We start from the raw sequence: 27,031 nt of genomic DNA, 5'->3' as shown, positions 1-27,031 counted from the left end.
TTGCAGTACATTAAAAATATATTGAGAGATTTTTTTTTACTTGCAAAAAATGTTCATGGCCAACATTCATGTTTAAAGGCTATGGACTTGATACAGTATTTTATTGCTTGAGTTGGTAAGTAACATCCATTTTCTACTCGTCCTGTCTCATGTTCACAGGTGATCTTGAGTTTATTTCCACATTGAAGCTTACTTGTACGGGATGTGTTTGCTCCCGTTGACCAGGGCCAGGATCACGTTGCCGAGGGCTGACAGGGAAAGGCACAGAGGCGCCGAGCTGGGCAAAGAGCTCTCCTTGCCTTTCCCGGCCGTCCCGCCTCCGAGGACACCGACGTCGCAGCTGCCCAGGTCCAGCAGATGGAGGCGACTGCGACCTCCAGACACTTGCAAGGTGGAATAATGGAAGAAGAATTTAGGAGACGAGCAGGGGAAGTTCAAATAACATTTGAAAGCAAATTCTCAAGGTCCAAAAAGTTTGGAAAGATTTTTGTATTTGATTTATGGGAACATAAGAACTCACTTCCTCCCTTGCCTGTCTTTTCCATTCGGTACTGGTAAATATGCAACGTAAACAACATGTGTGAATTCCTGTGGTCTTCTTCAGTGGTGTCGGGACGTTGGCTGCTGTGGCGGGCCGCAATGGCCGCGTCCAGGAACCAGGCCGCCTTCTCCGGTGTCGGAGCACGCAATTCGGACTGGTTCTGGAGCTGCGGTGAGTGAGAGAAAACAAGATTGATAATTTAAAAAGGCACAGCCAGACAAGAGGGGAGGCTAATGTATTGATGCACGCCACCCAGCATGTGTTTATACGATGGCCATATTCAATTAACACCTTTCTCATGTGCATGGTGTGTGTGTGTGTATGTGTGTGTGTGCGCGCGCGCGTGCGTGCATGCTTGATTTACTGCAGGGTATCATTACTGATGAGATTATGTCAGATTAGTGGGGGATTACACAGATGTTCTTGTATCACACCCCCTAATCCCATATAGCATTGGGCACACACACACACATAATTTTATTTGTATTCTGTTTCCCACAAATAATTAACAGTATAATCGTAATAGATAAAATTGTATAATTGAATAATCTTGATATCTCCGTGCTCCATCAGATTTGCAATATCTGGCTTCTTTAGCTTCTTCTATATCTGCCCTGTGATTGGCTGATTCACCCACACCCACAAACACATACCTACGCACATATTGTACACTCACAAGTTAACACAATGTGTTTTATATGTTGCATGATTGTACCTGCATGCCACAGATGGGGTCCTCGCACAAGTAGACTCCAGGAGACTGTCCATCCTGTAAACTGCCCGTGGCTACCTCAGAGAGTAAGTCCTTCAGGTTCTCCTCTTTGCCCCAAACCTTTCACAAGCACACCCATATACAAAGAAACAGTAACGCATCTAATTATTGGTGAGCATGCATTACATCTGATTTAAAAAGTAGTCAATGTGTTTGGAGTATTTTGAAAAACTCAAAGACGAACCTCAACTGCGGACACGCGGACAGAGAAGCGCGCCCCTGTTTTCTCCCTCCTCTCATTGATGAGTTTAAAGAGCCAAGAGATGGCACAAGGGATAATACCTAGCGTCTGCAGGGAGTCATGGCGGCCAATCATCGTATAAGATTTGCCTGGATCAGACAAGACAGACATACAGACAGACAGTGTGTGAAATTCAATGCGTATGAAGTGTGTTTTTCCCCTTGGGCACACACACAGACCTGCTGTGGCTGTCAGGAGATCAGAATGCAAAAAAAAATGTGTGACACCCTCCTGAAGACTTATAAGGGCATGAACAGGCTGTCATGTGAAATGTGTCTGATTTGTTCTGCGACACAATAGAGGATCAAGTCCTTGTCAGCGGCACAGTAAATTTACTATGTTCTCTCTTCCCTCCTGTTTCCCTGAGAGTTGTGACTCACTGTCACAACATTAATGTATTTGTCACATAAAGAAGAGTATAACAATGGTTTTGTATGAGTAGGTTTATTCAGATTTTTTATGTAGTCATGAAATGTCTGCCAATTTTGTAGTTACTTTTTTTCCCCTCTTGTTGAAAATAACTACCGTAATTTCCGGACTATAAGTCGCGCTTTTTTTCATAGTTTGGGTGGGGGGGCGACTTATAGTCAGGAGCGACTTATATATGTTTTATTTCACAAATTTTTACTTGAGCATTAAGACATCACTTACTTACAAGTATAGTTGACCACTTCCCATGTTATTTTTAGTATAGTTGATCACTTCACATGCTTTTATATCTTTATCTTGAACATATTCAAAACATAAAAAATAGAGAAAACATCAAATAAAGCAATTAACACTTTAAAGCACCATATCCAAGTCCACTGTCTGCTGTATGTACACTTGCTCTATTTTTGCTCCTCTTATATTTATTATTATTTTTTATTATTATTTGGCCCGTTCTCAGCTCTTTGTTTGTGTTTGTCACGTTAGCATACCTATCGTTTAGCCTGTTGTTGCTATTTAATGAATTGGAGTGACACCGATGGTTTTATAAACATGTTATTCATGTAATAGTTGTCCTTAATCACTCTATATGTTACGTCAGGCCCGTTCTCAGCTCTTTGTTTGTATTTGTCACGTTAGCATACCTATCGTTTAGCCTGTTGTTGCTATTGTTTAGCCTGTTGTTGCTCGTTCATGACTGTTTTTGGTGTGGGATTTTGTCGAATAAATTGCCCCCCAAAATGCGACTTATACTCCGGAGCGACTTATATATGTTTTTTTCACTTTTTGGGGCATTTTATGGCTGGTGCGACTTATACTCCGGAGCGACTTATAGTCCGGAAAATACGGTAGTCCACCTCAAAACTTCAACATATCAAAGGTTCATAATCAAGTGAGAAGCCATTCAAGGGTATTAGAAGGTTTTTTTTCTTTACAAAGATAATGCTCACTTTTGATGGACATGTTGATAGAAATGTCTTCAACATCCTACAATTTGGGACTTGGCCATAATTTCTGCAAAAGGGAATAATTTGCATTCCTAAAGGTCCTCCAATAAATTCAGTCACACTTGGACTTTTAGTCATTTCTCCATGTTCGTCGAAAACTTGACTTTATGAAAGCAGACTGTGTGAGCCGGCGTGTGTCTACAGCCAATAGCCACAGAGCCCGCCATAAATGCTCAGTGTGTTACTTTCCCTATTTTAATTAGTGAAAAAGTTAATGCCCTTGTAATGCAGCCTCATTACTATGGATGGCCGTAGGGGGACTACATCAGCGCTCGTCTGTTGTTACAGCCGCTCCAACGAGGGTGGTCGGCATGGTGCGATATCACCTCGTAGAACAGCAATATTGATTGAAACAGCAAAGCCTACTGCTGTTTGATGGATTTGTCCGTGATATAAAATGACTCACTTATCATTTATCAAGTACAATTGAGCAGTGACAAGCACAAGCTCGTCTCTGCGCGCCTTGCACATATTGTCTTAACACGACGGGGGTTCTATTCGAGGGCAGTAATTCTCAAAGTGTACTAGTGGTAATCTTTGTAGTGGTACAGGAAAGAATCACTGCCTAATTACAATTGTAATGACATTTTAAGTGCAACACATTTCCAATTTGTATTTTAGAACTTTTAAGGCCTACAACTATTTTATCTTGGTCGAGATTGTGGTACATGAAATCTTTTAGAGGAGACTTCAAGTTTCCTAGGAGTTTCTAGGCTTTGATCGCATGTTGGTTGTGACATGTTTTAGTTTATAGTGAGAGGTCCCGACCCTTTTAGGATTGCATTCAGGAGGATTAGGTAGCTAGAGACAATGCAGGCCCAGAATGACATACTAATACCCTTCTTTCTTTTTTTGTTCTGATCGATGAGAGCCAGCCAAGGCACATTTTGTCAAGCACATGTGTGTGTGTGTGTGTGTGTGTGTGCGCGCATGTGTATGTCTTACCCAGCTTGGAGTGTCCAAAACAGAAGACACATCCATCTGCTCCATTCACTACTGACTGAATCACCTCGGCAACCGTTCCCGCGCACACTTCCGCCTAGCAACAGGTAAGGCAGGACAATTATGAGGAGCCAATTAGAGCTGATGTCAAGAGACTGTCAAAACCTGATGTTGGGTTAGCATTTAACACTTATGTTGCGAAATAGAAAAATGGAGATTACTCGGCGAGCCCAATTACCTGTGACGCATCAGGGGGGAAGGCGGCGTCAAAGGTAAAGATCTTGGGAGGGACCTGGCTGGCCGCTGCTCTTTTCTGGGAAGCGGTGCTTGCCGTCTGATTGGTTGACGGGTCCATGATGATGATCTGTTTCTTCCTCAGGTCCACTTTGAGAAAAGAACTGGACTCAGCCACATCCGACTGAGACGCTGGACACACACGCACCATCACTTTCACCTGAAGAAGAAACATCATTAGGTATTAATCATGAAAAATTATGCTGTGGATACATGCTCTTGCCACTTAGATATACAATGCAAATATTAAATATTTAAATATTTTATGGACTAAGGAGATTATGAAGACAAAATGTGAGGCTACACACAAATTGGCTGTTGTGTTACTATGAGCCACTCCGAATTCAATATATCCCCTAATTCTTTGCCACGCTTCTCTCTCCCTCCACACCTCTTCACTTCTATTTGCCTAATGTCAAAATCTTCTTTTAGCCGCATTTCCATTCCTCCCACTGCCATCTCAAACTGTTAGCAGCCTCAATTTAAGCGCTTGACAGCTCCCATTGTTCGCTTTGATAGCAGAGGCCGCAACACGCTGCATCACTTCAGATTGCAATTTATTTACTACTTTTTTTTTCCCTAACACATCAGGTTTTTGTTCTATTTTCATTTTTGGTTTTTAAGTTCGACCTAAAGCTTGTACATTATGAATTTTATCATTAGGTTGTAATGTTTCAGAAAGAAAATCCCACCTGTTGCTGAACATAACCCTTAATTCATAAATATCACAAGATAAATTCCTATATTACATATTAATCTGAATATTTGAATCAACAGTATTGAAAATCAAGAATCAACAATCATTTCCACACAATTACGATCAATTATAATCAACCATTACGCCCATGGCTACCTCCTATGAATACAAAACATTTTATTCATTTTTAACGCATAATTTCACGACCAAGGGACAAAAACAATAAGGGAGCTGAACAAGGTCACGCTTCAGTGAGCAACCCCATCTTAAATGACAACTGGGTTATGAAGTGTAAAAGCATAAAAGCCTCTCTGGTGCCTGGTAACTAATATAAAAATATATTATGTAGCCCATGGTGTAGAAAGGGGGATATAAAATCCAAAGAGGTCTTAGCGCAGAGTGTGTTGCTGTTTATGTGCACATTCATCTCTCGCTCTCTCACTCACATCTAATAACATATTAACAGGCTTTCCTTTGGTTGCATCATTAAATGACCATGGGCCATTTAAGAGAGTTGGTTCAATAAACTGTGTGTGCACGTGCCTATGTGTGTATGGCTGTGTATGTTTGAGTCCCTCCCACATGAAAATAATTATCAATGTTGCTTCACGCTCACCTGTGAAAGAATAAATATGCAACCTTGGTGACCCAAGTGAACTAAGCAGTGGCTCTGTGCCAGGTCAACACTTTGCACGTCACACAAACACACACACTCCAACACACACTTGAATTCCACATGCCCTCTCATGACCCCAATAAAAGAGCCCATCACATCAGTGAGAGCCTGGGGGAAGGATTTTACTATTGCATGCTTTACAAGGCGTAACTCATAAAATCTTCCCTCCTCTTGAGAGCATTTTTTCTTCTCTTGTCTGAGAGTGAGTGAGTAAATAAATGGTGTATACACTCCATGAGGCCACGTTGTATCAGGTCCTTTCAAATTGTGAGATAAATAGCAGTGAAGAGAGGGGCGAACATGGATGTGTACGAGAAGGCTCCACTCAGCAGCCACAAAATTAGGTACACCTGCATAATCCAATGAAATCCAAAACCACCGCTGCATCAAAAAATGCTGCCTTGACTCAAGTAATGAGAAACACTTGCTCGGTACTGTATCCCACCGGGCATTTTTGTTTAATTAAAGGAGACGTTGTGGAATTTTCCTCAAATTAAAACGGTTCCCAAATGTCTTTATACGCTTTTGACAAAATATCTCAACAATGAAGAATGATCAATCTCTTTAAATAGCCCTGTTTTTAGGGCTGTGATATGCAAATGAGCAACTGCTCACTCTGCTGTGTGCCAATAATGGTACAACTTTGTGTTACCATGACGGCGATCGAGCATAACTCTTGAGAGAAGCATGGCTGCCTATATAGCGAAATATGTTTGAGCCACAGTCTGAGTCATGTTTGAAAATTGTTCTGGTGTACGTTAATGAGGTGTGTGGTGGTTTTAGTCTAAAGCTGCATTCAAATCTTCCAAGCAGTTTCAACACGACAAACTCCGCCTTTGAGTTTGGTAGAGATGTCACAACGTCTGCCAGATCTGTTTCTGTGTGTGCGTTTGGAGCAACTTCTGCCACTTGATCTTGTGTCAAAACAGTTGGTGAGGAATAGCTTCACAGAAACACAAATCCAGCAAGCTTGTATAGGCCAGCAGATTCATCCATCTTCTGAATCTTTCCAAAGACATTAAATGCCAAATAAAGCCCCGCACTGACGAGTACGAATCTATAGTATCCCCCTTATATCCCATAACGATCAACCTAATTGGTGACAAAAGCACCAAATGGTCCTGAGCGTTTAAACCAGAGTCAGGCTAAGTTGTGTTTGCATGTGTGTTCTGATGGCTGCAGTATTCTCAAAGGATCCTTGGCCTACTTCCAGCCTGGTATGGATCAATACAGTATGTGAAGCCAAGCACCATAGCCAATTTCATGCAGACACACTTGGTTGATGAGAGAGCACAAAGCTAATGGACTCTTTGTTGTGGTTATTGAAAAAAAGAGTGCTGGTGAGACAATACTCCACACATCCCTTCATCCCTCGCTCAAAATGGACGTTCCCTCTATCCTTCACGATTGTGTCATTTCTCTTTCACAGCACTCGGAACTAATGGCTCTCCCAGATATCTGTTCGATGGTTTTACCTCCTTCCTTTCCTGTTGCACACGATGAATAGGCGTAGTCTAGAGTTAGCTTCTCTTTCTAAGACATTTGAAAGTCATGCTTTGCAAAATTGGCCAATCCTGACCAATAGTATTTTTGAAAGATTTACAAGGGTTTGAAGTAATTTACAGTCTAACGCACTTTTCCAGACGGATCTGCTACATCTTCATACATTCTTGGATGGATTTTTCCGACATCCTCCGCATGACATCACTCATCATATCTACGAATCCCATGACCTTGGGTAAAAGGAAAATAAACATAAGGTCGGCCGAGTTGCGAGTTGGATCCAGCGCAACCGTGTTCTTCTTGGCCAGGAACTGGGAATGCTCAGTAGTGAAGCTATCCTGACATACCTATTGTCTCTGACTGAAGTAACAATCTCTGTAGATATGCAGGTTAGTTGCCTGACCTGCATTTAAGGGGTACGAGTAAAGTTAAAAAAGTTAAAGTCCCAATGATTGTCACACACACAACTGGGTGCGGTGAAATTTGTCTCTGCATTTAACCCATCCCCGAAGGGAGCAGTGAGCAGCAGCAGTGCCGCGCCCGGGAATCATTTGGTGATCTAACCCCCCAATTCCAACCCTTAATGCTGAGTGCCAAGCAGGGAGGCAATGGGTCCCATTTTTAAAGTCTTTGGTATGACCCGGCCAGGGTTTGAACCCACAACCTTCCAGTCTCCGGGCGGACACTCTACCACTAGGCCACTGAGCTAAAACGATAAAAACGATCCTGAACCCCCCCCTGTTTTTTTTTTTTTTTTTTTTTATGAAAAAGCCTGCCCAAAAAAGCAAATAACCCAAGCATCGCAACATCTGTGTGTACATGTGTCAATAACATGCTCCACCTCTGCCAGCACTGAGTGTATTAATATTTCATCCACAAGGTGGAATACAGCAGTCTCCTAACAGACTCACTTATTCATTTAAAGGCATGCGAGCACACACACAACAAACGCACACACACAATTTGCTGCCTGAGAGGGATCACCACAGCTATTAAAAATTGATTAGCTGTCATAGTATCATCTCCCCCCCCAAGGTCAAGTCTCAAGCCGCATGTGCATGCAAAATGTGGAGTGCATAGATGAGATGGGATATAAAAAAAAATCTGCCTCTGTCCTCTAGTCATTGAAAACACTGAGAAATGGAGATGAGCCTGGATGAAAGGATGACCAGGAGCAAGCTTGAGGGTAAGAATGAAGAAGTTTAACCCTTTACCTTTTTGTTCCCTCCCTTTTAATTCCCCTTCTTGTATCACTGACTTTTACATTTGTATTTCACCAGACTAGCTTGTTCTTCTTATTTTTTATTATTATTATAAATATCAAATAAGCAGGTGATATGAATACTCAAACTCAATAGGCTGGTGTAACATTCTGTCCAAGGCACTTAATAAGGATCAAATTAAGTGTCAGGCTTTGACTTCTAATTGCTAATGAAAAAAAAATGGAGAAAAAGCAGTGGATCATTTTTTGCATAACATGACAAGTCACTTTGCTACGTTGTCAAATTGTAAAATGGAATTTCGTTGACTGATACTTGTGTGCCCCCCATGCTCGTCAATGAGAGTCTCCCGTCTGCTTGATTTAATTACGGTGATGTGAGGGGGCACCTACGACCTATAGGACGGCATGAATGAAGCGTAACAATACCACAAGGGAAGGTGAGATACACACGCCACTCAGGAACATCCTCCAAGGGCTTTGGATTAATTTGACATCTTTGGACGGTAGCAGGTTTCAGCTCCTTGTAACACACGTGCCCAGCGCAGGCTGCTGATTTCCCCCGGCTTTAAGTGTGACGTCTCAATCTGGCATATTAACATTGGGCCAGCAAACTAAGCATGTAACACAAGATGAATCTTGCAGCCTTCCACTAGGGGATTTTTTTGCTCATTGTACATTTTTCGATGTACAATGTAAACCTTTGAAATGCAAGGTGCAGTGTTGGGGGGTGAGCAATGTGTGCAAATGCCATTGCAGCAAGGTAAGCCGACCCCCACTGCTGGTGACATTTTTTCCTGGAGAAATGTCACCCTGGTCATTTTGGTCCCCACGTTGGAGCATGCGAATGTGTATTTGATTAGCTCTCGGCAAGATGTGATTGATTTTGTATAACACAAGCTTGTTATGTTGGGAAATAGCAGGATATGGTTCTCGCTGAGAATCACTACAGTTTCTATTCCACATCACAGCAGTAAGGTCTGGAGCACACTGCTGATACAAGAAATTTGAGAATAAATCGAAGCAAGCAGATATCGGAGTAATTTAGTTTTAGTATATATTTTTTTAAATCGAGCCCAGGATGGAATGAGCACAACAGTCAATTTAGTCTACAAATTGTGTTTTATAATAATTGATTATTTCTAGGCTGAAGCATATTCGCAACAGTAGTATGGAAAATAGATGGATGCATGGATGGATTTTTCTGATAATGAAAAAGAAACAACAGGCTGAGCCAATTTGGTTAAATTAAGATGCTACAAGGCAGACTGTGTGTGTGTGTGTGTGTCTTCCTAATAACTGAGGAGACATCTGTCACTTTCATATGGAGATAAACTCGGGATGGAAGCTAGAAAACGACCCTTAATTGATTGCACGAAAAAAAAGAAATTCTTTAAAAATGTTGGTTTAGTGCCTAATTTTACTTATGGACAGCAGAGTGACAGAACTCAAATTAAATAACAGACACAATTTATGTACACTATTATGCTTTCCGACCACGTCAATTAAAACTGAGCATTGGTGAATACAGTGATGTAGTATATCTAATTCAATTTGGCAGGTGCACCTCAGGGGTCACCAACTCAGGTACGCAATGTTTTGGATGAATCTCAACACACTTGATTCAAGTGATCAGCTCCTCAGCAATCATTTCAATCAGGCATGTTGTGGGAGGGACACGTCCAAAACACAGTGGATAGGTGCCCCGGAGGAACAAAGTTGGTGACCCCTGTCCCCATATATGAGGAAGAAAATAAAGCCCAGGGAAAGGATTTACGTTCATTATTAGAACTTTTAATGCTGGGCTATAAAGTAGAGAAATACTGTTGACCACAGAATGGCTCAGCACTGTGATGCTTCGAGAAAAGCTTGCAGGTCGTATAAGTAAGGCTTGTTTGTTTCCATTTTAGTTTTAGGATGCACACCTATGGCCTCTGGATAGAGACGACACCCTTTATATAGTAGCTCCGTATCACAATAGACAGGGTCTGTTTCATGTCTGTTTAGTTTTATCAAATGCAGTCATTTTGTCATGCCAATACAAATCCAACCTTGTGGGTGAACAGTCAGTGAGCCCATTGACTGTTGGCGGAGGGGGGGGCGGGGGTCTAGAGCACTAAAAACTCATTACACGGACAATCGATATTGCACACACTTCAGCAGCATGAACGCCTCCTCAACCACATCCACAGGACGTACACGCACACATTTCATCAAGCGCAAGCTAGGATGACAGATGTCTTTTGTCAGCTTGAGCTATGTTACCATGGTAACCATTAGGCATATTTTGGTATGATACGGCAGAGGTGACACCAAAGAAAAGCATCCAGCTTACGGTCAGGGTTGTGAAACATTCTGATACAGACATGCAACCAATTCGAACTTGCAGTACGACTAGCAGTACTATAAGTCAAGTTTACCTTTTAAAAAAATAAATACATATAAGGCTTAATAAAAGTTATGTTAAAAATGGGAAAAAAAAATAATGACACTTTAACTTGGCCAGTTTTCGGAAAATATCTCCTTTAGACATCAAACTGGTTTGTAAAAAAATAAATCCAGGGACATGAAGAAAATCAAATGAAACAACTTTTAAAATGTTTTCCTAAATTAAAAATATGAGAATTGAAGTGAATGAGAATTATCATTAAATAAATACATATCTTACCTTTCCGGGACCAGGAGTGTCTTTAATCTTATTGGCTGCACGGAGAAGGCAGGGAGGAGCCGGGGGCGGGGCTACCAGAAGGGCAGAGCTGAAATTGGTGGGGAATAATTGGCTGTCGCATGATGGTGATGTCGATGTCACGGGCAGCGGCACAGTTGGTGCAGCCTTCAACTTTTTCTTTTTGGATGTCAGATTCAGTTTCTGTGCAGCTCTGACAAGGAAACAACAGATGAAAGTTTGCTATTACTTGATTCAAACACAAATTGATGTTTTTATTTATGAAGATCTGCTTGCTAACAAGGATCTACAATTGCATTCTTAAAGTTGAACAGGAATGTTAATTGCAGACTAGAAAATATAAACGCATGTGCACACCCACACCGTTGTTGACTTAAGTAGCAACATCTGGATGGGGAGTGGCTCATTTGCTTTCTTGTTGCTCTATTCCCTGTGGCGTTGTGCTCAAAGGGAGCCACTTTAAAATGATATTTATATTTCTGCTGCATCTATTCCCAACTCAGGCGCGCCTTTGTTCTTTTTAACTTCCACTTTCCAATCTCTCCTTCTTCCTCTCTGTCTGCTGCCTTTATTCACTAAACACTGCATCGTTTTTATCGTTTCTTGACTATTTCCCCCCAAGAGAGCACAATCGTCATAGAAGGTGTTGTTATAGTAGTCAGCACACTTGCATTACAATTCTATGGTTCCGGATTTGACTCTTAGCTGTGGTCTTTCTGTGTGGAGTTGCTTCATAATAGTATATTAGCGCTATTCAATTACATATTTTCCATGCACAGCTGAATTAATTGTGGGAGTTAATTAAAAAAAAAAAAAGAACATTATTACCAAGTAATTGAGCTCTGAAGCTGTCGGAATCCTGCGTTTTGTCATTCGTCAGATATACTTTATTAACGTGAGGGTAGAGCGAGCGAGAGGACCTCCTGCCCTGGTGCACACTCGGTCAAAGAGCTATATCTCACATCATTGGCTTTCAATTAAGTGCAGCGGGTTACTGAGGTGCGTGCCAGGTGGAGGAGATGGGAGGGTGGCTATAGTGTGGAAATAATAGAGGGGCCGTACTAGAGGAGCAATGTTGATTGGAAATTGAAGGTTAGCCATTTTAGACGTTACAGTTTTTTCGATAACGTTGGGGAAGTGCATCATTTTGAGAACAAAGAGGACATTTAGTGTGTACAGGATGCAACCAAAATTTACAGCTGACATCGGGGGGAAGGCAGACTACACCCTAAAGTGGTCGCCAGGCAGTCGCAGGGTACATCTGGAGACGAACAACCAATCACACAAATATACACACAGCCTATGAACGGGAATTGATCCCACGCTTCCCGCGCATGAGCGACTTTGACTTCTACAGTTTGATATTTTATATCGTTGCAACGTTAAATGGTTATAGTAAGATGATGGACACGCGCTCACGGGACTGTAGAATCCTCCTCACGTCGAGGCATCACTTTACTATAATTCCCTTGTCAAATCCATCAGTTTGACAAATTGTCATAAAACATTCTATGACTGTGCGTGTGTGTGTTCTGTGTGGTGTACATACACACACTTCGACATCTAATTGGCAGCGTTTGGAGACAAGTGGCCTGGGATTTGGCTGAGTGGATCTATTCCAATCTGACTCTAAAATGAAGGGTACTTGTTTTCCATCCATCGACTGCCTCCCCCCATCCATCAGCACCTCCACTGTCAGCCAGCCTCCATCCTTTTCATATATAACCCTCCAGCCCTCGGTTCCCTTTGTTCATTCCTCCACTCGTCTCCATCCTTCACTTCTTTGCTGTCCCCTTTTCGCTTCAATCCCTCTCACATCGCAATCAACCACCGGATCTACCTCTGCATTTTAATCCGCTCTCGCCAATTATTCTTTATCCTCTCGCAGCACTCTGGTCTCGCCTCCCCTCAGTGATTCTTGTGGCTTCAGTGCAACAGCTCTTCAAAAATATTAAACGTCATGCTCAGGTTGAAATTGCAAGTACATTCCGACAAATACAAAAATGATTTTAAAATTGAGGACTGGATCGTGGGTTTATAATATCACAACACATTATTGCATTAGACTTCTCTAAATGCCCATACAGATTCACATTGGATAGGAGCTTGAAAAAATGTTCCTACTATTGAGAAATTGAGAATTAGAAAATATATGAAGTAGGACTGAAACGATTAATCGTATAATTTGACCAATTCAATAAAGAATCACACAAAAATTTGCACTACAACCAGACTAACTTACCGTAAGTGACATGTGGGAGGTTTTTATATGATATGATTCTTGCATTGGCTCTTATTATAATGTCCAGTTGTATGTTATATGATGTTGAGTAAGGGCAACCCATTTAAAGATTTTCTATCTTCAACATTTCTGATTCTTTGCTAAATTCATCACCAAGTGTCATTTTGGTCTTAAAGAGGCATTAATGACAGTAAGAAGTACAAAGAAAGCCTCTCTCTCATTATTAGCTGTTCTCCTTCCAAAATAACAACACCTTTCCAATTCACTAAGTCACTTGGGACCAATTCATTTACTCTAGGACCTCCGGCTATGCACGCACACCAACCACACAAATCCCCAAAGAGGCAATCGCCAGAGCATGCTGTAAAAAATTCCTGCACTGATAGAAACTCCCTTCCCCCAGCAGGAACACACACGCACACACACACACACACACACACATGGACCTAGCATGTACAGCATGTCTCCATCTTTTTACCCAGCGTCCCCAAAGGGCCACTGCAGCACGGGGGGTGGGGGGGAATGACAGAGCGCCACCGTGGTTTGAGAGTGACATATTCACGGAGCCATTGGCACTAATGAAAGATATTAGTCATACATGCATTAACGGAACGATGGAGGAGGTCAGTGTGGAGGCAGGAGGATTTAGAGAGGAACTTGGAAGGAAAAAAAGAAGCGAGGAGTGAGAAAAAAAAATGAAGGCAAGACAATGGCATCGAGTGACAAAATGGAAATGGGGATTTTGTGTGTATGTGTGTGTGTGTGTGTGTGTGTGTGTGTGTGTGTGTGTGTGTGTGTGTGTGTGTGTGTGTGTGTGTGTGTGTGTGTGTGTGTGTGTGTGTGTGTCTAATAGGGGTGTCTGCATGCAGTTCACGTCTAAGGCTAAAGAGCATGGCAGCCATGGGATTTAGCAGCCCTGCATGGCTGCATCTACCATGAACACACAAAAACAGCAAAAAGGACTGCGTAAACAATTTTGTGTTCAAAATTAGCATTGTGTCTCACACACACATACGTGTTTGATGTGTGCAGCAAATGGGGTGTGTGTATGAAGGTCACACTTGGAACAAAGGAACCACTTTGTCCCTTTTGACATTCTTAAGAAAAAGCATCACAAGATACACAATCCAATTACACGCCCACAAAGAGAAGCCAAATACACAACAACACACTTGACACCTGCAGCATTATACTAACTATGTGTTCTTTCAACGTAGACGTTGATGCTTGTAAGTGATCCCAAGAGACAGCTGCTTGTGCACGGTTGGAATGTGAGCCAGATGTGTGTTGTGTTTGTGTAAAATGTCCTCCCGGTTCAAAGGTGAGTGAAGGAAAACGAAAACGACGGCATGATTACATGTTTGTGTGAGTTCCACTTGAATTTACAAGCTGGTCGGGACACTTTAAGGGTTAAGAAAGTAACACCGGAGGAGTGTGTCAGTAATATATAGACGGGGCGAAACAGGACAATAAACACAAGAGTGACCTGTAACTGTATTTGTATTGCTTGCTCAATGTGAATTTCAACAGTGGCTCCTTGGCTGACACAATCACCGCCTTTGTTAGCATTTATTATTTAGTGTTCATTTTGAGCTTCCCATCCTTAGTCATCAATAATTTATCCTCCAGTCTTATTGGACGTGTGTCACAATGGATGTCTTCAGATTTAATGACATCTGAAAGATGATACTGTGCTTCATTTCTATAAAGTGATATTGTATGTAAGGCTGAAGTGAGTGCATCTTACCTGGCAAAAAAAGAGGCTGCAGACGAACTGGTGGTCTGCGACGTGGTGTTGGTCGCCGCAGTGTGTGAGGGTGAGTTTGTGTGTGATGTTGAGTTGCTGTGTGAAGGCGAGTGTGTGTTGTAGCGGTTCAGGGCAGCCTCGGTCAAACCTTCTCTGGATGCATCTGACACCATCTGGGAGATCTAAGTTAGAGACAAGAGAGAAAGGAAGGATGAGGAGAGTTCATTTTGATCACAACCACTTTTAGGAGATTGTGTTTTTATACTTGAAAATGAAATGGGAGGGGGAAAAAAAACAAAGGATTGAGGTACAAAGGCTACATACCAAGAAAATGAGTCTGTATGTGCTATATGTGAAGCGCTTTGTTACAGTTGCAACTGTTGTAAAATGCGCTATATAAATAAATTTGTATTGTATTGTATTGTATGGCAGCCATTATGCTGTTTCCAAGGCAACCCAGGAGATGTGAATTATTATTTTTTTGCTTTGACTTGTGAGCTAAAATGTGAGGTATGACCATTGTGTGATAGCATTGACCTCAAAGTACATTACAAGCATCAGTTTGCCAGATAGTCAGCCAATGTGTGTTTGTATTCTGTTTCTGAAAAAAAAAAACAGCTATGGATTATTGATTATTGTGCTTCCATTGCGCTAATAAAAGGTCTTTTTTCCTGCAAGCATATAAATGGATTATCCCTATGGGCAGCTAGTTTTGCATGTCCACCGCTGAATCCATGTGTGTGTGCTCGTGTGTGTGCATATTTATTACAAAAAGGTTCACAGGGTCCAAGCATGCAGCTTGCTGTCTTGATAAATCACCTCTAGTAAATGAGATGCCTCTATAGTTTATACCACACTCCTCTGTGCATTGACGCCCATTTCCAGTCGCTCACTGAGCTTTCCACTACTGCATTATTTAAGCTTTGGTGACCACTTATTAGAAAACAGGTCTGGTGGGCAATGTGGAAGACCAACCAGGAAAGCCTATTCATCTTGTCCAGTGAGAAGAAAGGAATTTTCTAATACTATATTGATTTTCATATATGTACGATAATGCACAGATTGTGTTTGTGTGTGTAGTGAATGTCCTCTCCACTCCAATTTGGCAACGGCAGTCGAATTTCTTTGTTCAGCTGGGCACAGTATGGCATTACATTGAGATTATGGTTGAGTCTGAAAAGATTTAAACCCTGACCAAATTTGACCTGATATGTTTTAGCTGGAAACGAGAAACACGAAACGGCCGTTTTAATCTCCTACATTGTTAATGCTTGAACTGCGTAATGTTACAGTGGCTTGCAATAATATCAAGTGTAGCCTTCACTGCCAGTCAAATGTTTTGACACACTTTCTCATGCTAATAGGAAAATGTGGGGCATTTTTTAAGTTACTTTTATATGATTTTTTTTGCTCAACTATAAGCAATAATTTACTTATCACTAAAAAAGAATTATGCACAATATGGTCACCGATGACAACATTAGGTATACCTGCATGACATAATCAGATCTAGTATGAGTTGCACAAAAAAAAACACAAGAAATATACAGTAAATAATTGTAGATGACCGCCGTTTATGATACTGTCGAGTTTTTATATGCACCAAATCATGAAGTTGTTCAACGCAAACTCGCCACAACATTGTGACCACTTCCGCAGTCTAATGAAAACCAGGAAAAAGGAGGATGCAGTACAGTGTACAACAAGCCAAACTAGACAATCACAATAATAAATATGTTGTTCTGTGAATTTTTTTTGACATAGTCAGTCAAAACTGAACATTATTATCTTTAAAAATGCTTCAATACAACTGGATATCTTACATCATTTCACTGAAATTGTGCAGGTGTTCCTAATATCGTGAACCGGCACTGGATTTGATGGATGTGACAACATTCCTAGGAGGTCAAAAAGTGAAAAGAATCGCATGCTTATTCTATCAACCCTCCTCTTCCTCCCTTCTGTTCTGTTCTTCCGTTTTTTAAAAACTGCACTCATTCATCTTCATTATGAGCCAAACTCCATTTCCAAAACATTCACCTTCCTCATCTGTCTCTCATAGATTTATTTTATTCTACCACTTGTTTCCAAAAGCGGGTCATGCTATCACACCAAGAAATCTGGCCTGGAATTTAGAATGAAGAGTAATTTATCTGCATGCGTGTGGTCTTGTCTGCTATTATCATGGGACCAGATCCACCTGAAACCAATCTTACCGCTTTACTGCAGTGGAGGCGGTGTTGCACTGAAAAAGTACTGCTAACAATTGTGAGTGATTCCGATGGAGCTCAGGAGCTAGCTCTGTGATATTTCCAATGAAAGACGTTTGCTGCAATCATGACAGGGAAGAGAAATGGCCTGGTGGCTATTGTTCAAAGAAAATTGAAAGAGGAGGCCATGGATCTGCTCTGCAGCAAATGTCTCAAGTTTGACAGTGCCTGTCCGTCATCTTGAAATGTATTAACCATATCATCAAATAGATCCAGGGGCTCAAAGCATTGGCAGTTCCACGCCCTTTCGGAGGAAACAGCATATAACATAGTGCTCTACTTCACTGGGGTACATTGGCTAAGGGGGACATTTCTTGAAGAGGTTTTGTGGAGTTGATAGCAGAAGTGAAAACCTTCATGGATTTCATGCTGTGCTAAGGAACCGAATGTACTGAACAAAAAGTTCCAAAGCCAGTGGCAGCTTGTCAATATTGCCCTATGACATTGTCAGAACATAACTCAAATTAAAAGTCTATTATTTGTCATTTTGATGTGCTGTAGTTCCACGTCTACAAAATCCTGCTATGGTGAGAAAAATGTATTCAACATGAACCCAAGGGACTGTTTAAACTCTACGAACAATATCTCTCTTTGTTGTTTCTCCCTCCGCATCTCTCCATGTTGCAATCTCTCCCCATATTACACTTGACAAAACGTCTTTCGATCATCACTGTTGGCAGCTCCTCCCCCTTTAGCTTCCCGTCTCTCAGGGGTGTAAGTCTAAACGCTGGTGATTTATGATGCTGCTCTATTTCTCCTCTACTGGAGAAGCGTCATTACTGTCAGAATTTATAGCTGAAACACTGACATTGCAAACCTCCTACCAAAGACACAAACTACTAACAAAGACATGCACCACCACATTGAATGGAAACTGAACACTCACTGGACACTTCATTGGAAGCATTGCCAGAGAGAAAATAATTCAGCAAGATGTTTTCTTATTGTGGTTGTAGTTTTTTTCTGGTGTGTGTTGTTATATGAATAAGACAGTGTCAAGTATTTTCAATCAAATATTTTTAGTTTTGAAAGTGTTTGGGCCACACTAAAAAGAAAGAAAAAAATAGTACAAATAATTATAAAATCACATCATTACAAGAATAAATAATTTGAAAATGTTCAACACATTGTGTAACTGGACAAATCAAGTCGAAATTTGAGAATTAAATTAAAGTTCAGAGTAAACTAATATTGTACTAAAAAGTGTACTAACATCGCAAATATAACATTGTATTGTTACGAGACAAAGTTGTGATTTCATGAGGATACATTTCAATATGTTGACGTAAAATGTCTTAATAATTTTAGAAAATCCAGATAATTTCTCTAACTATTTCAAATAGAACAGTTTAAATGTAAATTCCAACAATTTTATCCTGGTCTCAAGAAAAAGGCAGCTGTGTACGTTTTGTCATTCACTTAAAAAAAACATAATTCTTGTAACATGCATGAATATGTACTTGTATTATTTTATCTTTTCTCATGAAGTAATATGGCTAGTTGCATAACTGGGCAAATTTTATTCTTTTATAATTTAATTCCCATTCTCCTTTGTACTTACTATCGGTCATCATATATAAAGCCAAGGCATGACAAGCCAGCTAAATGTCACCATTTTTTTTTTTTTTTTTTTTAGATACCACAATCACATTCAAATCCTGCACTGAATATCAATTGGAGAAGTATGGAAAGCAGTAAAGATTTAATTACTATGAAGCAGATAGCATTTGAGAGGAAGACAAGATAAATTGGCATAGGAAGTATGTGCAGAAAAATTGCTATGTGCATGTATGTGTGTGAGAGAGACAGTGTGGATGAGTGTAAAATGCGTGGCTTACCAAGGAGGGGGGGGGGCTGACGTAGAGTCCCTAGAGTTCTAATTATCACTGTATGAATTATTACATCTGTAGAACACGTTTGCATGTAACACACACACACACACACACAAACCTCAGGATCTCCCCTGGAGTCCCTTCGCATACACCTCTGGACTGCTCATCACTGCGGGCGTTCTTCCTCCTCCCTTATCTATTCTTGTTCCCTCTCTTCCTGTCTCCACTAAACCATTTCAGCATGTTGGGAAGTCTCTGGGATGACATTTTTAACAGTCTTCAGTGGTCTTGGCGACAAAAATATGTTGGTGTTGAACAGGCATGGACTTGAGGTCCAATTTTGTCATCATACTGTGATGTGTGCTCTTAGTATGGTTTAGCAGCTCTACACTGCAAATTTCAACCATGAACATTTTGTTAAATAAATACTTTTTTTGAGCCAACGAAGTGTCCATTTAATATGCAGCAGAAAAGAAAAGCATGTAAGATGGGAGACTGAAAGAAAAAAAGGATGTAAAAGTGACAAGTGTGTTGTCCGTTAATGAGTCCACACTACATTAACTAATTAATCCCAAATGCAAGCACATTAGTGTCACTCTTTACCTGCCCATAAAAGCAGATTATCTCCCCTTCTGTTGCCATTGGCTGAAATCCTGTGAACCAAAATCAATTTGAGCTAATCCCTCCAGTCATGTTCTGTCACTTAGTGAAATCATGGTCGCTCTGTGATGGTGTGGATGTTGACTGGTTGTCTGTCTCCAGAGGTGGTCTATCATTAACTGCTAACTAGTTCAGGGTGGAGTCCCCCTTGATCATAAACTGGATGGCGAATATACTCAATAACACCCAATTTTCTTAAATACCATTCTCCACCCAAATGTCTGCCTTGCAAGCCACTTGAACAAATAGTCGGCGAAAAATAACTGCTTGTTACTAAACCTACATCATAAACTTAAGTAGGGAACAATTTGCTCCCCATCCAATTTCCACGTCATTATCAGCCGGGAACCAAAAATAGACAATTCAAATGTAATGCCAGTAACAACTCTGACGACCAATATTAGTGTGTAGATCCATCCTGACGGAAGACCTCCTTTCAAATAGGCCTCACCCTCTCTGAGGTTGCGTGAATTAAGGCCATTGGCCATTATTTGAAGAATTACTCTCGAGATAGCCTACCTGGTACGGATAGAGCGTAACTCCTCCATTAGTTCTGTTCATGTGTTGATGACCTGCTGTGTTGTTACTGCTGTTTGTGCTGCTATTCCCTGGATTGTTCACTGCACTCACAATTTGCTGTTGGGTCACGGCCGTTTTTCCAGAACCGGGCGACCCGTTCCGTCTTTCCATCCCACCTCCGAGGCCCAGTGAGCTGGGTTTGGAGCCCAGTCTGTGCACTTGTTGGTTCAAGGGTGCGCAGGAGGCCGTTTGTCCGGCAGAAGGACTCCCGTGAGCAGAGGCGGACGCTGCGTGGCTGGGGCTTGGTGTCGGGGTCTGGTTGGGACTCGGTGATGGTGATGAGGGACGAGTGAGGTGTGAAATGGCAGCTGCGGATGATGAGGAAGAGGAGGGGAGAAACGAGGCGGGCCATTCTCTGGATCCGGAAGCTCCCTGGGATGCGTAGCGCCCAAAGAAAGGAGGCGGGGATGAGGAAGGAGACAAATCCCACTGGTCCAAGGTGAGCACCAGGCGCACGGCTTCCTGTTTGAGCTGCGTGAGGTGAGTGGCGCACACGTCACAGCGACTGTCGCGCTCGTTCCATGCCCGCCGGGAACTGTTGGGGACTTGCAGCTTATCATGGAGGAGGAGGGGAAAAGATGGATCCTGGGGGAGGAAGAGGGAAACACAGATTAGACTGTAGAAAAAACTTTACTCTGAAACTAACTTTGGTCAGCAGTTCTTAAACTGAACATTTCAAGTGCTAAGGCCAATAAAAAGACATCACTTGTTGCAGCGTACTAGAGACATCCGGTTCAGACGGAACATGTCAGTACTTCATCATCAGCGAGGAGGCTCGGCAGGAAGAAAATGAATCAAATTGATGAACTCTCCGTTGAAGTCCGATCGATACGTGACGTATTGAGATTCACTTGTATGAGCATCTCGTCAATAGGTACATAATGTGCGCGGATCGCCTCGTATTCCCGCTTGTACGCATCCATCAAAGCGACAGTTGATGAAGCGGTAAACCAGGCAGAAAGCACATCATACAGTGAATGACTCGGGCCTGTGTAAGGGAGCCAGTCAGCCTCAGCCGAGCGAAGCGAATGGGGTAAGAAAACACTTCTTCAAACAATTTGATGATGAATTCAGACATATTATATCGACTGGAGGTGATGAAAAGCCTCAGCAGTCCTGACTAATGGTGACCATTAAACCCACTTTAGGGCACTTGGAATATTGTGGTCCCTCAAAGACTTTGTCCAGCTAACAATTCGGAATTGAACCTACTGGCTCAAACGGAGAAAAATAATCGATTATGCTTAAAGGGCTACACCCATCCATCAGTTTATTTTGTAGTCGCCACTCGCCAGCCAATCACAGGACACATCTCGACAAACAACCATTCACTCAAGACCTTTCGGATCCAAATGTGGGTTTTATACTGGAACTGTTTATGTGGTGGATGTGAGTCTTGGTGGCCTTTTGGCACGGCAAACGTGTCAATGTCTGACATACGGACAAGCGGGCATCTTTCTAATAAAATATAAAAGTCTCATAGTGTACACTTTCTCGTTCAATGAATCTACTGTGTGTGTGTGTGCTTGTGTGTGTACGTGTGTGTACGTGAGTGTACGTGTATGTGTGTGTGTACCTGTGGTTTGTTGACACAGGCAGCTCTTTTACATCAGATGAAATGTGGCCTTGTGCGTATACACACACACACGCACACGCACACACACACACACACACACACACACACACACACACACACACTCGATGGAATAAAAACTACCTTGTTACTTGGACAAACTGACAAAAAAAATCTGCTTTAAACATTGACATACAAGCAGGCAAGTGTCCAAACATGCATGTTTAGAAATTTTGGTTCAATTCAGAATAATGTTGGGTTAGGTTTCAGTTAACTGGGGAACATTTCCTCTTCTACATGTTTCTGGTGGGACTCAATTAGTGACAGACAGGTCAACCATTTAAAGGGGTAGAACCGTTTGGAAATGTTTGTTCAATCAAAGACACAAGCCACATGGGCAGCTGGTAAGAAATGTTTGGCTGCTTTAAAGTAACTTGTGTGTGTGTTTCTTAGAATTTGACATTTGGACATTTGAGTATTTTGTGTTGTTTGTACTATTTTATGACAAGGTAGATAACCTGCTTGAAGTGCAAAAGGAAATTTAAACACATTAACCCCGATTGTCATCCCCCAGGTGTACTCTTCCCAAATATCCGATCAGTGCATAATCCTGACTGGCATGACACACCACACACACATGTGACATCTTAAGCTGACTAGTGCAGACTGTTTGCAGAATTGCCCGTGACATGAATGCATGTCATGTCTTCTCACTGTAAACTCAATAATCTGTGTGTGGATGTGCTAGATATGATAAACCAAACAAAGCACATCAAATATCTGCATATTCGATTTGTCAATTTTATAGTATTCCATCAATGCATGTTTTTGGAGCAATTAATCTTTCACACTGAAGAAGCAATAAATTGGACATGGTGTTCAATGCTTGAGATGAGGGTTTTATTTGACCAAATTATAAAAATTGGGGCAGTAGCCAAGCTTCCTCAGTATAGAAAGAAAATGAGAGCTGTGGGTTTGGGTGTGTGTGATTGGCTGGGGGGGGAGGATCGGTCTAGAGTGGGAAGCATTTTAATGTGTGCTGTTCACAAACATTTTATTTTCCTCTCTTGTGTGCTTCTACATTTCTGTTTTCCACTCCAAACCTGTTTAGTCACTTATCTGTACAAACAGCGGTAACTTTATAGAATTGCCTGCTTTCCGCTGGTCCAAACACCATAATCAGCCCAGTATCATGTTGTTATGTTGGCAGACAAGCTTCAGCTCAATTTGAAAAAAAGTAATTTGATGGGACGACATGGGCAATTTTATTTTCCTATAACAGTGCCAAAATGCTTTCAAAACATGATTGTCAGCCTTATTAGACATATTAACACAGTGGTGGCTCAGGAACAGTAATCTTGACAAGGAGCGTGCTGCCTGTTCCCCGCATATCATCGTCAGTCTTTGAGTTCATCAGTATTCGGAGGGTGACTGCATCAGTCTCAGCACTAGATAGTCGATGTGCGCCTGATTCATTTCCTCCGACAAGGGCAGACAAACACGACGTGTGCAGGACGTGAGGGAGTGACAGAAAAAATGCTGTGAGGCCGAAACGGCAGACGGAACATTGACCTGGTTGACTGGTGTGTGAATGTTCGTGCGTGCCCATGCAGACTTGGCACAAAGGGATACTGAGATTTGATGGGAGATGTCAAGTCACTCGTGTTACACCCTCAGTATGTTTTCCGCATGTGTGCACACTGAAGGTACACTCAGTAGTTGCAGTACATGGACTTGTCAATCAAATACTCAACCCATATACTGACCGACAGCCTTTAGCAGGGTAAAATGGACCACAATTTATTTCTCCAGTGGGATGTTGAGGTAATATGATGACTTCAGGTAGGATCTCACGAGACCTCAGTTGAGCGAGCGTTAAATGATTAAAACTAATATTTTGCTTTTTGTATTTGTTTTGCCCCAAAATTGTGCTAAAAACACTCGATCTTTGTGCCCCTTTTACTTCTCATTGTAAAAAAAGGAAGACTGACAAAAATTCTAATTTATGAAGCAAATAGCATGGAAGTGTGTCTGCAACACAATATAATCAGTTCCAGTTGAGCGAGCAAGAAAGACAAAGCTCTCCAATACTCATTTAGCTCCCTACTCACTTTCATGCGCTGGCTGCTATACACACATGAAGCCGTATTCCCCAGCAGGTCTGGGATGGGTGAAATCATGCAGAAGAGACACAGACGGTTTCCTGCACTTCACAGTACACACACACATGCACATGCATGCAAGGCAGCAGGCGGGAGTGTGAAGCCATGATAAAGGGATGAGCAAGGAGTAGAAATGGAAACAGTTAAGAGAGTGTGAAAATGCTATAAATTCCAAGCAAGAACGCCATTGATCATATGATATCATGATGGAGGGTGACAGTGTGTTTATGAGTTAAGGACTGAGTGGATAGTTCAGTGCCGAATCAAGGTCAATGATATATGTTATAAATGGTTTCAGGCACGGCAACCACATACATGCACAAGAATTTTCAAGATGCTGTTTGTTTTTATTGTGTGTGCTTGTATCAGGCAATTATTATTAATTGTGCGTTTTACCGACCCACTCTAAGGTAAATGTCATTCTCAGCCAATCAGCAAGAATGATGACAAAAATATCTACTAATTCAAAACATTTTTTAAATTTAAGTTGTATAGTGGTTACCTGAGGTCATTTGAGGTCCTAATGAAGTCAGGTGCTTTAGGAGATGGATGGATGGATGGACTGACGGAGGGATGGATGGTAGAAAGCATACAGAACCATAGCAAATTCTCTTGGCCAACAGACAGGGCTAATTCTAAGAATAACAATTTTGCCACAAGCTGCAATGATCAGCATCCAAGCAGATTTGGAACGCTTTGATACTACAGTACTTTCTTAGGAAATTATAGACATCTCACTGAAAAAAAAAACATCCTTTCTAAGTACTTTCATACGTTCTGTTTTGATTGACACTGTCCGAGAGGTATTCATCAGTACAAATCATTGATACAGCCTTTTTAAAAAGAAAAATGACTGTTTGAAATCAAGGTCAAATTTGACATTGCTGGAAACACTTTTAGCTTATTGTATGCTACTTCACAAAAAATTATTCATTTGGTTTTCTTTGCTATCATTGGAAAATGCCACCGGCTGGACAGTTTGACACTGTGATTACATAAGAAAGGTATTTGAGTGAAATGTAAATTGAAATTATTCATCCCTCTTAAATGTGAAAATAAAATTATAGCGCCAAAATGCAAAAAAAAGAAACCTACATTCTTGTAATGTTGACACGCTGCAACAAAGAAAAAGATGGAGTAATGTCTGCATTGCCATGGCGATGTGAAAATTAATTAGCATGCCCACCTAAGTAGCTGCAGGGGAATGTTAATAACCCGCTGCATTGTTGTTCACTTGGGATTTCTGCTGTGTTTGGATCTTCACGTTTTCATGTGTGCGTGCCTCAGAGCGTTCCCCAAACGGTCATTTGGGAATAAGTAATTTTTGTCATCATAACATGTCTTCAAACACAATCTTAACTAAAGAGCTGCGTGAACCTAATTACAGTTTGCTCATTGACTGTGACCAAACCTCCAGAAGGCAGCATGGCAGACCTTCGACGGACTGCTCCCGTGTTTGATCTGAATCCAGACTTGGGCGATGTTAACGGCCTGCTATAAATCACTGCAAGTGTTTTCTACAATGCATCAACGTCCTCAAAAACACACACGCAGCAGCCGTTGAATTATGAAGGCTGCCTGCGCTTCCTTGTAATCCACGCAAGTCATCCCTCAGTCAGATTTGGATGCATCATCCAAGATGGTCGCAGCCTTGAAATGTGTCTTTGAACAGCCTTCCCGACAATGATGCTGATGACAAGCTTCGGCTTGTCGGAGTCTACTTTCATGCAGCGCTTCACAGCCATAATTAATTGCTTGGGTCAACGCTACTACGGATTAACCCGGGTGAAGCGCTCGCCACAAAAACTGGGTTTTGTACTGTGAGCACATTCACATGGGATAGCAAAAATAGGACAACTTGACCAGTGAGTGTTTGTAGTGGGTTGATAAACTTTCTAAGTGGGTACAAAATACTAAAAACAGATGCGCCATATAGCAAGAGTTCAAGATTCAAGATTCAAGAGTTTTTTATTCGCCATGTTTGAGCGTGCCAAACAAGGAATTTGACTTCGGTAAATCACAGCCTCTGTTCAACATTTAGGTGACTAACAACAACACTCAGGACATGTGAAGAACGAAAGATATTCTCAAACACCCCCTGATCTTAAACTCCCAAGAGGGCAAGGAAAAACTCAAAACTCCAGCTAGGGGAAATGAGAAACCTTGAGAAGAGACCACAGATGGGAGGGTCCCTCTTCTAGGATGACCAGGCTGCAATGGATGCAGAGAGGACACATAGTACAAACAGTGTAGACAAAAAGCAACTCTTTATGCCTGTGCCCAAGCTTCAAATGAACGGAACTCGGTGTCACTCTCCATCTTTGTTTCTGACTGTTTTGACCACATAATGCTTTATGTTTATGAGCGGCATAAATCCTGCACGGCACGCGACGTAACTTTGTGCCCAAGCGGATTAGACCAAATGTTGGTCATTTTGCAGACTAAGACAGGCCAATGGTGGGAGGGCTGTGGGAGTGGTCACAGATTGTAGAATGGATTCTCTCTCTCTCTCTCTCTCTCTCTCTCTCTCTCTCTCTCTCTCTCTCTCTCTCTCTCTCTCTCTCTCTCTCTCTCTCTCTCTCTCTCTCTCTCTCTCTCTCTCTCTCTCTCAAGTGTCTCTGACATTGATGTATAGTTTGTCGACTCAGGTAATCCATCTTGCCATGTCCCAAACCCGAACACAGTCGCACTCTCCTCCCCTAGCACTCTTGCTCCCATCCATATGTTCCTCCTTCCACTATCCTTCCATCCCAAGGTTAGTGAGGGATGCTCAAGAGGTCGATCTGCCTGACAACTCTAGCTTACATTTGGCATAAGTGCTTCAAGCCTCTGTATTCTGGCTAAAAGGCAAGTGAGGCTTTCATAATTTGAGAAGCAACCTGAAGATTGCATTAAGTCATTCACACCTCTGTGCACTTAAAATGGCCCAAACAAAAAAAAAAACGCTGAATAGCTCTAA

The 27,031-nt window shown here is 41.7% G+C and overlaps 1 protein-coding gene and 1 long non-coding RNA gene across 6 annotated transcripts in view; one reads left to right on the top strand and one right to left on the bottom strand.

The window, feature by feature from the left end:
* Window positions 1-27,031, bottom strand: part of kif26ba (kinesin family member 26Ba) — a 51,908-nt gene that overhangs the window by 13,561 nt on the left and 11,316 nt on the right. For 4 of the 5 annotated variants that reach the window (XM_049719013.2, XM_049719012.2, XM_049719010.2 and 1 more), the window contains 9 exons: window positions 20,278-20,922; window positions 14,997-15,178; window positions 10,990-11,200; window positions 4,171-4,386; window positions 3,936-4,029; window positions 1,498-1,643; window positions 1,257-1,373; window positions 521-707; window positions 194-383 (listed from right to left, as the gene is read on the bottom strand). In XM_049719013.2, the coding sequence (XP_049574970.1) occupies window positions 194-383; window positions 521-707; window positions 1,257-1,373; window positions 1,498-1,643; window positions 3,936-4,029; window positions 4,171-4,386; window positions 10,990-11,200; window positions 14,997-15,178; window positions 20,278-20,922 (1,988 nt within the window). The remainder of the gene's footprint in view (window positions 1-193; window positions 384-520; window positions 708-1,256; window positions 1,374-1,497; window positions 1,644-3,935; window positions 4,030-4,170; window positions 4,387-10,989; window positions 11,201-14,996; window positions 15,179-20,277; window positions 20,923-27,031) is intronic. The other variant, XM_049719014.2, reaches the window with a different exon arrangement.
* LOC125967720 (uncharacterized) lies at window positions 4,137-20,567 on the top strand. The gene is made up of 4 exons (XR_007480876.1): window positions 4,137-4,204; window positions 4,312-4,407; window positions 8,224-8,761; window positions 20,421-20,567. It is a non-coding gene; the product is annotated as an uncharacterized lncRNA (long non-coding RNA).

This window comes from Syngnathus scovelli, chromosome 4 (genome assembly GCF_024217435.2).
Source record: "Syngnathus scovelli strain Florida chromosome 4, RoL_Ssco_1.2, whole genome shotgun sequence".
Classification (NCBI taxonomy): Eukaryota; Metazoa; Chordata; class Actinopteri; order Syngnathiformes; family Syngnathidae; genus Syngnathus; species Syngnathus scovelli.
Note: the sequence above shows the minus strand (reverse complement) of the source record. Positions and strands in the feature narration are given on the sequence as shown.